At 45.3% G+C, this 12742-nt stretch overlaps 1 protein-coding gene across 1 annotated transcript; it reads right to left on the reverse strand.

The window, feature by feature from the left end:
* Positions 1–476: 476 nt before the first annotated feature.
* Positions 477–10619, reverse strand: LOC135384121 (prolyl 4-hydroxylase subunit alpha-2-like). Its single transcript, XM_064613340.1, has 3 exons — positions 10312–10619; positions 3901–5038; positions 477–1198 (listed from the first exon to the last, which is right to left on the reverse strand). The coding sequence occupies exons 2-3, from the start codon at positions 4930–4932 to the stop codon at positions 701–703; spliced, it is 1530 nt and encodes a 509-aa protein (XP_064469410.1). The 5' UTR covers positions 4933–5038; positions 10312–10619; the 3' UTR covers positions 477–700.
* Positions 10620–12742: the final 2123 nt, after the last annotated feature.

The raw sequence follows: 12742 nt of genomic DNA on the forward strand, positions 1-12742 counted from the left end.
CCAGTGAAAAGACTATGTTGGAAGCCAGTGAAAAGAAAAGTTGGATTTGAATGAGTGTGTTTGTGTGATGGGGACAGGTTTGTTAGCTGAGTGCATTAAAGGGGGGAGATGTGCTATAACGACGAAGAGGCTCTGCGAGCCTCGTGAGAAAGTGTAATATCTCGCGTGCCCAGTTCGGGTAGCCATTGTATCGTTCTACAATAAACGTGGACTGACGTACAGACCCTGACTTGCACACCCGTTACGGTTGGGACTGTACCGTTTACATGTGTGCTGCTCTATAGTAGATGAGCGAATACAATGATCCCCGATAAATCCCGGCACCGACATCTTTTTTTTTTACAATTACTTATTTCGTTGCTTCATGTGCGGCGGAGCCCCTTATGGAGTTGCTCATCGTTTCTCGCGACAAGCGTTCCAAAGAACACGCAGGCCGTTTCTTCAAGCAAGCAGAGTTATAGTCATCCAACAGTCGTCCCAACAGAGTCACAATATACAGAGAGACAACAGTGCATAACAGTGAACACATGAGACAGGAACACTCGAATTTCGAGCGCAAGAACGGCGTACCTGTCCAGTTCAATCCACACCCAGAATCATTGAATTGAGTGAGAAAAAAAGAAAGAAAAAAGAAAGAAACACACAGCAGGGGAATTCAACGAGACGTTAGTTTTGGCATAGAAGCATATTCCAAACGACGTCACCCACTTAGGGGTAATTGGTAGTTAACTTTGTACTGTCCGCTTTCTACGAGCCATTTCGTAGCAATCCATTTGGAGCCTCTCAAGACTGGGCAGGAGCCATGTAACGTCCGCATATCTCTGATGCGTGTCTCGCTCCATGTCCGCACGTAATCAGTCTCATTTTCCCCAGGAGTCTTCATATTGAACCAGAAGAGAGCCAGACCAGCTTTAGGCCTGACTACGATGTCCAATTTCGGGAAAACCGTAGAGCCACCGGCTGCCACGTCTGAGAGATAGAGGAGAGCCGTTGCTAAACGGAAGTCATTTTGCACAGTGTAGTCCTCCAGTGAAGCTCCTGGATACCAGTTGTCGTTGTGGGGTCCGTAGTGACCACCCAGTCCGTAGTTGACTATCTGAAGTGCCTCTGCATTATTAGTACTCAGTCCAGTAACTGCTGATATACGTCGTGATATCCTCGCAGCGACCGCGTTGTCACCGTCGTCGAGCCAAAGCAACTGCACAGGTTCAATAATACAAGATTAGGTTACGCGTGGATTCACAAAACGAAGAAAGAGACATGCATCATGCCCACCGAGCTCAAGAATTCATCTGCGCTTTTGCAGGGTTGATGCATTTAGCATTCAGCATTAGCGTGTACTATGAGAACCTAATATTTTAATGCGGTAGCATTCGAACCTCGAAGTTGGAAAATCGTGACCGTCCGATGGACGTGTGAAGGTGGGAAGCCTCGGAGGAAACCTCCCTCCTCGGCGACAGCCCAGCTCATACCAAGACAACTCATACCACGCTCCTCAACTCATACCAGGATAACTCATACCAAGACAACTCATACCACACTCGACTTTTTCTTCTTTTCCTTTTTTTTTTTTTTTTTTTGCGGGGTTGTTTTCGGGATTAGCTTTTCAAACTCAAAACTCATGCACACGCCCGAAAATGCCATGAGGAAAAAAAAAATTAAAAAAATGACAGAACTTCACTGATACTGAAGTTCTTCCCGCCGTTCTACTGAAGTTCAAGTCTGCCTGACCTTGAAGAATGGGTTGCTAGTCCCTGGCTGGTGCCTGACGCCCCAACGCATCGCGAAAACAACTGGAGAAACATGTCAATGGACACATTGAGTATAGCATTGTAATGGGCTGCAATACGGATTGAGCCTATTGATGAGCCTCCTCCTTTCCTTCTCCCACACCCACGTGCTGCGCATGCGCACTGGTACAGGGAAGACATCTCTCTCCGCCAGTGCGACAAAGGGGGAACTCTCCGGGGAGTAATAACGCTTGCACCGCTGTTGTGGCTGTGTAGTTAGTGGTAGTTAGTAACAGTTGGTGATAGTTACTGATAGTCGGAGGTGGATAGAGTTGCATAGTGCTCAATAGTGGTGGTAGATCGGCTGTAAACAAACAAACAAAAAACATAAGAGAGTACATCTAATGCTAACGCATTTCCTCCGCATTAATTACATGAATCGTCTTTGATTTTTTTTTTAATTCTGGAATGATGCGTTACGGACCAGTTGAAGCCAGCGGTGAGCATTTGGCATCGTAACAAAGGCTTAAAAAATGTCAGTCAGTGTTTGAATAAATTGGTGTCGTATTGTTCCCTCTCGTAAGCTTTAAGACTGTGTCGGACTGTTGCTGGTGCTTTTGTTATCGACCTGAATGTTCTTTAGCGCGCGCAGGAATCTCAGCTGCCACACAACGCGAGTGTTTAGCGACTCGCATTAAATGGACTGTCATATCCCTCCCGTTAGATCCCGAAACTGTAGTGCCGTTTTAGTCCTCGTTGATCACCGGCAATAACGCCGAAAATCTCATGCGAAATAGTGGAGTGGTTTCTGCGCAAGAGCAGAAGACGGATGCTGAGAGCCAGGTCCCCCAAACTCACCTCGGAAAAGCGTGCAACGAAGAAGGCCGCCACTAGATACCCCGCTGTTGCCGTTCCGGATCACTTCAGCCCGCTAAGTTTAGCGGCAAAATGCTTTTGTTGTTTCTGCGAATGAATCTAGTCTTTATATGTCCAAATAAGACGCGTATAACAACTTTCTCTGTCGTGTTTCACTTTTTGGTCCCGTTTTTAAACGTGTTAAACGTGTTTTAAACGTGTTAAAGGATCTAGTGCACGGCTGCGTGCATCACATAGCGTACCTGTCGTACCAGGCGCCGCAGGCGCTGCAGTCGTCCATTTCTCCTTCGGTGACTTGGCCTGGCTTGGATTGTGCTTGAACTGGATCTTTAGCGCGCTACAATCCACGCAAGCCAACGTCTGGTAACAATGGGGTATCTAAGGGCGGCCTCCGGCATTGCACGCATCGGGATAGGAACAAATACATGGGAAAATGGCGACCTTGGGGGACCTGCTGAGAGCATGCCGGAATTCGCTGTCAGGCACTGACAAGTATACAACCAGGGACCGGTAGAAGGACATTTGGAGACCTGCGGGAGGGCGTTCGCAGGTCGCAGAGAGTCTGTGATTTCCTTGTGGGACGTCACTTCTGGGTTAGCGTGTTTGTAGGTCTCGGACGTGTTTGTATAGCCAGGAGCGTAGCAGCGTGTTCCACGCGACATGGTCGCGTCGGCGTAATTACTTTTGACTTTCGAGTATATTGCGGTGCGAATGCTAAGCAGACGAGCTTCGACACAATCACCTGCGCTACGCAGTCCCATTGGTGTGCCAGCCTTGCGTCATCACCGTGTTACTATTGCTGGGACGTCTTTAGCTGCAGAGGGAGTGCGAACCTTTAGAACACGTTGATCTAATATGTAAGCTGTTTTCAAAAGAGAAAGTTGGCCAACGAGACTTTGAAGCGGTGCTGAAGGTGCTGAAGCGGGCTTTGAAGGTGCTGAAAGCGTTACCGTATTGGTTTCATACATACGGTTCCGGATACGATGGTCCCTTTAAGGTATGGACGAGCGAGAACTATACTGCTGAAGTTTTACCACCCCACGGTGAACGCGTTTCGTCCCTGTTGTTGCCCCTCGTGGCGTACAGTGTGGGCGTGCGCCAATTTCGCTGATTTCCCAATAAGCTACCTCAAGGACGACTTCTGCCGCCCGAACTAAGCACTGTGTTCCACAAAGCAAAAAAGAACAAATATACATACGGAAGAAAAGCAGTGAAAGAACGAGCAGTAGGTTTTGGCAGTACATCTTGCCAAGCCGTGCTATCCTTCCAGCGTTAGTTTACCCTAGATGCTTACCTTTCCTACTCGATATGCTGGTAACGTCTCTGTGGTTGTACGACTTAGCTTGTTCTTTGTGACATCGCACATCGATTCGCACTCTTCCCTACTCAACAGATCATGGTATAAGATTATAATCGGATCGGCAGACAGCACTTCCACTTTCACTGGTTGAAGGAGCATTGCTGGGTTACCGCCGGCTGTTGTCATTCTGCATGTCAACTTAGAGCTTCTTCTCGGACTCAAATCTTCCCGTTGTAAACAAGTGTTGGCAAAATAGTACGCATCAGCTTCCATGGGTGATACAGGTTCACGCGGGTTTTTCTTAGCACTTGAGTTTGTCTTCCATTGGCGGAAGGTAGCCGATACGTTAACACTCTCCGGTGGATACCGAATAACTTGTCTGGCAAAGGCCATAGCGGAAGATACTTGCTTTCTCTTGAGCAATGAAAGCGCCATGATGTCGTTAAAGCTATGTTTGGCACTGCTGCTGTTTCTGGCTACTTTCATTGCTTCCTGCACCCAGTCAATGGGAGTCTTATAGTCCTTTAGCAAGCACATGTACGCTATCTCAGTCATCTCATTTGAAGTTGGTAGGGGCAAGAGGGGTGTCCTCATCTCTATTAGACTAGATACATTCAGATGGTAGATTTTCTGCAGCCGACACAGCCCTATTGCGGCACCTTCCAAGTCTGTTCTTGTCGGAAATACGGTACCTGAAACTGTGACGGTCAAGTTGTCCACGTTGCGACTCGATATTTCGGGTCTAGATCCGCCGTACAGATTGTGCAATAGTATCTTGCAGCCCTCTAAATCGTGCAAAAGGTGCGCAGAATATCGCTCGAAGCGGGAGAGGCGTTCTTCCTCCAGCGTGACGTACTCCTGCAGAGCTTTAGTTACCATGCGTTCAGTATGCAGCAGTTGCGTCTGTTCACGGGTAGACGTGTACAGATCTGGTGTGGGCTGGCAATGTCCTCCGTGCCATCTGCCAAGCTGAATCAGGATAGAAAGGGTGAGCGGCACCAAGTACTCACGGGTCATTCCATTCATATTGCACTGCAGCGTTCCTCAAACTTCTTCGTCGTCGTCTTAATTCTTCTTCTCTATTGTACAGAACGAGTTGGCGTCGCTGTTCACCCCAATAAAGCCGTTATATCTGCAATGCGCAATATGTTATTCAAGACATGGCTGTCTTAGACACATGTCTTCGTTGATACATAAACCTGTTATGACATATTTGTGATAATGTGCCTTCTCCCAATTTTTACAACACTTCCCCGTGCATGCGATTCTGCATAAAGCACTTCGCTAGGGCTGGGCCACCGTGAATGAAATCCCAGGTTTCTAGGGCATATAAATGGGTTGACGAAGTGGCCCTGATGGTCGCTGATGGTAAAAGCGGTGTCTGAGATGACGTACCCGTTTAGCCAGATGGGATGTTGGAAATGAAGGGACAAATCAGCACGCGAGTAAACATGGTTCTGCTTAATTTCTATAATTTCTGGGTCACAAGAGCTGAACGCGATGTGAGAGAGTACAACTGATAGTGGGACAACTCATACCAGACAACACCCAACTCATACTGGGACAACTCATACCAGCACAGCTCAGACCACACCCAAATCATACCCGGAGAACTTATACCAGGACTGCTCATAGCAAGACAACTCATGCGAAGACAACCCATACCGGGACAACTCATACCGGGACAACTCATACCGGGACAACTCATACCAGGACACCTCTTACCAGGACACCTCTTACCAGGACACCTCTTACCAAGACAACTCATACCAAGACAACTCATACCAGGACAACTCATACCACACCCAACTCATACCGGGACGATTCATACCAGACAACTCATACCACACTCAAATCATATGAGGGAAATTCATAGGACACTCAACGCATACCAGGACAACTCATACCACACCCAACTCATACCGGGACAAATCATACCACACTCAACTCATACCAGGACAGCTCATACCAGGACACCTATTACCAAGACAACTTTTACCACGACAGCTGATACCATTACACCTCTTAAGAAGACAACTCATTCCAAGACAATTCATACCACACTCACTCCCTCTTTTCCGGGAAGGTGTGTTGATTATGGGAGCTGCTTTTTTGTACCATTCAAATACAAGTCATGTCGGTAAAGGTCACATCAGGAAAAAAATGTCACAGAATCTGACTTATACCAAAGGAAGTGCACGAGTCCTACAGATTACATTTGTCGACGCACACTGAAGGATGGTCAAAGCGCAGTGCCATTGTAACGGGAAACGGGGAAAGTTTTTTTAAAGAAACGAAATAGGTCGTTGCAAGGAACAGTAAGACACTAATCCTTTGAAGATGTGATGAATGGGCTCAATCCGTATTCCAGCCCATTACAGTACTATTCGCAAGGTGTCCATTGGAACGCTTCTCCAGGAGTTGTTTTCGAGATGCCCTGGCACGACAGGCGCCTGTTAGGGGCTAGGAACCCATTCTTCATGATGGCCAGTGTGGGTTGTACAACATAGTAGAACGGTAGGAAGAACTAAACAACAGCCTCCACTTCGAGTGAATTGGTCCGATCCTCCCGAACGACTTCCCGACCACCGCGATTAGCCATAATTAAGGTAACAACAACAACAACTTTATTTTGGCTTTGGAGAGTAGGGAGTGTTATCTCCCCACACTTGTTATCTCCCCACACTCTCTGTTGGGTAGTGTGGGGAGCCATCGTAATTAAGGTAATCGAGAAATAAGCCTCCTATTCTTGCAAGCAACGATGCGTGCTCTGAAAAAAAAAAAAAAAAAACAGAAAAAAACGCACACATACAAAACAAAAACAAGGAAAAGACAGAAAGAAGAAGCGGTTTTAGGATCTCATACGACGACGAAAATGTGGCACAATTTCGATTTGATTTCTTTTCTAAATTCCCTATTTCCAATAACCATCGTAGTACGGTTTAACTACCCTTCATACCCGCGAGTAAACATGGTTTTGCTTAATTTCTATAGCTTCTGTGTCACAAGAACTGAACGCAATGTGAGAGACTACAACTGATAGTGGGACAACTCATACCAGACAACACAGCCAAGTCATACTGGGACAACTTATACCAGCACAACTCAGACCACACCCAAATCATACCCGGAGAACTTATACCAGGACTGCTCATACCAAGACAACTCATGCGAAGACAACTCATACCGGGACAACTCATACCGGGACAACTCATACCAGGACACCTCTTACCAGGACACCTCTTACCAAGACAACTCATACCAGGACAACTTATATCACACCCAACTCATACCGGGACGACTCATACCAGACAACTCATACCACACCCAAATCATATGAGGGAAATTCATAGGACACTCAACGCATACCAGGACAACTCATACCACACCCAACTCATACCGGAACAACCGGCTTCGGTAAATCTCGTTTGTGGAATTCTTACATTTCATTCAGTGTAAGTGAAATTCTGTGACATTTTTTTCCTGAAATGGTCTATCCCGGCGTGACGAGTATTGAGTTTGAAGAGCTACTTCCCAAAACAAACACCCCTTTACCGCGAAAAAATATAGGAAAATGCTGAGTATAGTATGAGCTGTCCTGGTATGAGCTGTCTTAGTGTGAGTTGTCTTGATATGTGTCGTGTTAGTATAAGTTGTCCCGGTATGGATTATCTTGGTGTGAGTTGAGTGTGATATGGGTTGCCCTGATATGAGTTATCTTGGTATGAGTTGAGTGTGATATCAGTTGTCCCGGTATGAGTTGTCCTGGTATGTGTCGTCCTGGTATGAGTTATCTTGGTATGAGTTGAGTGTGATATGGGTTGTCCTGGTATGAGTTGAGTGTGGTACGAGTTGTCTGGTATGAGTTGTCCAGGTATGTGTTGTCTTGGTATGAGCTGAGTGGTCGCCGTCGAAAGAGAAAAAGAAGGGAGAAAAGGAGGGAGTTTCAACGGCAACGGAATGAGATCGGATGGTGCTCCTATGAAGTTAACCGCATTTAAAAGGGTTTCAGGAAGACGCAAACACGTCGTACGATAAGTTGATAACATATTAAGTTGGTCAGAGTTTCTCGTTGTGAAACGTGCATGTAACTGATGGTACCGTTCGTAATATCTCTTGAGGTGCATGTGGCGCTCTCTTCCGCATATACAACTTAGATGAAGGTACATGCAGCATGCAATACAAGAGTATCTTAAAGGAGCACTGAAGGTGACCCCAATTTCTTTTGCTTTTGTTGTTTTTCGCTGCAAAGAATAAAATCCTGCAAAAGATAGCGTCGAGCGCAGGTGACCTGCAGTGCACTCTGACCCGCACACCTTCAAAAATCCTTCCCTGTTGGAAACACCGTATCGGGGAAATAAGTTGGTATTTTGGCATCGCTGAAATTCTGAATCCCATCCCGAGCGGTGTCTGGTACTTGGAGCAACGTACAGGTCTAGGATTAAAACCAGTCCAAACGATTGCTCTGCTACATGTACAGGCAGACTTGTACGTATCTTGAGTGCGTACTCAAAATACAGTATTTTAAATACTTTTTCCGGTATTTTGGTACTCTACTCAATACTTTTTGCGACAAGTATTTTTAATGTATTTAAAATAGGTTTTTCGGTATTTGCTACTCAGTACTCAAAATACTTTCCTTCCTCGTCAAGCCATATCCAGCACGGTTCCCGCCGTGCCGAGATTTTCAGCTCACTGGAATTTAACCCCCTTTTTCTTTGTTTTTCTTTTTTCAGGACTTCGCGAATCTGTCATTTATCCTCTTGTACAATAGGCTGGTCCCAAGCCTGGCCTTGCTTCTCAATAGCCAGCTTCGTCAGAAAACCGTTCCTATTCATATTGCCATGTGAATCACCAGGGGATTAGGTACAAGATAATCCCGGCATTTATTTACTTGGTCATCAAAGCAATAAACACATGCCAGAGGTTGAAAGACCCGAACCGACATACAGGAGGGATTACGAAGTTTTGGGTCAGAACATATCAACAAACTTTACTTGGGTTCACCAAAGTTCACCAAACATTACTTGACACCAAGACGTTGCAAATGAAAGATATGCATGGCTGATGAAGTTTATTCCTTTCATTTGTAAGGCCACGTTCAGAATACGCGTTTCACTTACTGCTAATACTAAAGTACTTTAAATAGTATCTTAAATACTTCTTAGAGTATTTAGTACTCTACTCAAATTACGTTCAGTTTTGAGTATTTTGTACTCTATTTTAAATACTTTTTCCGTAGAGTATTTAGTATCTTATTTTAAATACTTTTGCGCAGTATTTTGTACAAGTCTGTGTACAGGTCTATACTTTGCTGCAAGTACTGGGCGCTCTTGCTTTGGGATTTAGCGCACAGTTGTGTTTTCGCACCTTCCCCTTTGAATGACAAAGGCCACACAGTGGCGTTAAGGAATGAAAGAGTGAATGAGGCCTTCATTTAAAGCCTGTATTTCCATATCGCGCTTGGGAACAAGAGCCCCCGCTCCGTTAGAGAGGAAGTCCAAAATCTTCCGGTGCCCCAGCATTCATGAATCTTGCTAAAGGTCAACCTCCGATGCGGCGCCATCGCTGCACATCAATCGCTATAAATGGAGACCCGCATTCCTTCCGGGAGTAGCAAAGACTAGTAGTAAGCGGAAGACCTTGTTCCTCATTTAATGGGTACTCAAACCGATAGACTGCTTTAATTGTAATCTTCCGGTTGCGCTCCGTGTTTCATAACCGTCCTTTCAAGAGGCTGAGTGCGCAGTTGTCACAGAGGAAATAGTCTCTTACGCGAACATTGGGATTAATGAATGAATTAATGTATTAATTAATGGATTGATGGGTGAACGAACGTGGGGAATACCGTCCACGAAATGTCAGCCCCTGTTATATAAGTCGCGTCAATAAACCTTTCAATTATGCGTCTGTTTTCTTTCATTTTCTCTGATTTCTTCTTTTTCTTCCTTTCCTTTTTGTGTGTGCATTGCAGTGACCTCTACGCTACGAGCTCTCGGAGTTTTCACTCTTGCTCTTCACTCCTTTCTGTTTTTGCTTTTTAATTTCATGTCCACGTTCATGTACTAGGCACCCTGCAAGAGATCCTTTGTAATGTTTTGCGGTTGAATAAAGCTTATTTTAATAGCCGAGTCTGTTAATGATAACATATAGAGTGCATGCCTAATAAATCCGGTTGCGTCTTTTCAGCTCATCAAATGAACAATGCAGCTCAAAGTACTTCCTCTGCCAGATATGTCTTGCCTTTCCCCAACCCTCCTCAAAGCATGCAATGATGTGCAGTTTCCTACATGGTCGCATATTGCGATTGAGAACCGCCCTTCTTACATGCTGGCTTATACTTTTCCCGGCACGTTTCTACGGCATTGTATCCCCTTTCTACTTAGAAGCATCTGGAAGTCTCACCTGAATCATCGCTCTTGCGGAAAATGCATTCTTTTCTTCGTCCATCACGCAAGCGAAGCCTGGCTGCGGCCACAAGCCGAGCCGAAGCCCGATCAGCACAATGGGCTCGCATCTCTGAGTAATGCTGCGCGTGTTCGATGTGACGCTGTCTCAACGGCTTGCTTCCTAGGGAAGCCCCGTGAGATCACCTTTCTCCACGCTTTCTTGTCATTCAGATTCTTTCTCCTGCAGCGTAGTCTCCTATTCAGTGAACGAACCCTTTCATCTTTCTCTCTCTCTCTCTTCACATCGTGAACCAGCCTCGCTGGATGAGTCAGCGGGCTTGAGCACGGCGAGGGCACCAGCGACTTGGTGGGTGGAAGGGTGCAAGTTGCTTAGATACGCCGTTCGCCAAGTTTTCAATGCACTTTAGAGAACCCTCAGGTGGGCAACATTAATCCAGAAACCGACCACTGATCTGACAACTGACACTGATCATAGATGTCCCGCGACGTAAAGCCAGGAATTTTTCACACCGTGGGAATACGGAACAGTGAAGTAGTCAATCAATTACTTAGTGTCCTGCTATATGCAATTTCGAAAGGGAATTTAGTCCAGCACTCGTGTTTGAAATAATAGCTAAGCATCGGGACGTCCATAGTTGATTCGTGGCGCTAACACGAAAAAAAAAAAAAAAAAAAAAAGGATCGGGACGCAGCGCGGTGAGGTGTTTCAGTGAGACGTTATTGGGCTATGATGACGTCAATTGGTTTCTCATATTTAAGATGCGTCTTGATAAAGATAACCGAAATATTGTGAAATTAATTCACTTTTTTTAGCCTTACAATTTTCTTCCTCTGAGTGTAGTCATTGTTCTAGTATACCAGACGGTGGACATTATCACTAACGTTAACAGCTCATAGTTTCACTCTCATCTCTTATTTTAGTCAACGAAGTTCCTGTGACTGGCTTATGAACAAATATACAATTAGACTAGACAGTGCATAATACATTCATATAGGGTGGCGTTTGCATCATTGTTGTATTAGTTGTCATGTAACACTTGAACACACGTTTTTTTTTCATATATCACACATCACTTCTGTACATTGTTCACGTACATTATGAATGTTCGTTAGCGTATGTGTGCCAAATGTTGTTACTAGAGCGCGGCTAAATAAGCACTAAAACTCCCGAAACATGCTTGCGAGTATGCACCAAAAATCTTCGTAATATTTAGTAAAAACTGCGAGTATATGAGAAGTTCTTAGTCGTGGTTGGTATGAGGGCAGTATTTGACAAAATATGAGCATTATATAGGGGATCTCACGGTAAAATATAGCCGACTTCATTCAGGAGCACACCATGATAGGTGTGATGGGGTTGTTAGGTGAGACACAATGGGGGGGGGGGGAGATGTAATGGGAAAGTGCGGTCAGCCTGTTCTGAAGTGGGGGCTCGGTGCAGCCAGGGAAGGGAGAGGAGATGAGGGTGAAACAGGGAGGGGAGAGATGATGGTGGAACAGGAGAGGGAGTGGTGTGCGAATCCTCTTGCTCTGGGATTTGGGTAGTCCAAGAGGACTACCCAGTACAGAAAACATGCGAGCATCCCATAGTAGTCTTCATTGGGATGCTCCCTGTGCCACGGTAACCGCCAAGATTATTGTTGAAGTTATGCCATGTGAGACACCATGTATGTGCTGTGTGTCCTCACATATGCTGCACATGCATTCGATTCGGTTACGTAACTATAGTCGCATTGAGTATGTGAGTCTTCGCTTCGTATTTCGGTTCGACTCGTGGCTCAATTTCCGAATCGAATACGGAATTCTATATTCGGAATCAATGTCCCTTTCAAAGTGAATATGTTCGATTACTAGTTCTTACTAGTTAGTAAGCTGCACACGCAAGACCGAAAACAACGAAAGAGAGGGCATAAAACAAAGGGAGCTCTACTTCATATTCTGGTCCATATGAATATATCGCGTATACATGCCGTGCACATGTTTAATCGTAGATTAGCTACATGTGCATCCGGTTCGGCTATACAACCATTCGCTTCGTTTGAGTTTGAGTTTGATTATAGAAAAAAAAACTGAAGATATTGAATTCGTCACCTGACGAATTCTGCCACTCCCACAAAGGAAATGAAAATGAATGCATATGCATCTTTACGCACCTGGTATTCGCTTCGGTTTTAAAATAACTATATTCTCACGTGCCTAGCAGACATCATTTACGAAGCAGCCTGCCTAGCAGTCATCATAGTTACGAAAAACAAGTTCACATATTTGTGAGACAATACGGGACAACATCTACACGGATTACTTACGTTATGGGACATTTGTGGGACATTTGTGGGACAACGTGGCGCGTGGTGGCGTCGTGACAGCTTTCTTTTTAGCCCGGTGGAAACGTCCACAAAAAGAGTACCTTGTTGGAAACACTTCGG

Source organism: Ornithodoros turicata, chromosome 2, assembly GCF_037126465.1.
Source record: "Ornithodoros turicata isolate Travis chromosome 2, ASM3712646v1, whole genome shotgun sequence".
NCBI lineage: Eukaryota > Metazoa > Arthropoda > Arachnida > Ixodida > Argasidae > Ornithodoros > Ornithodoros turicata.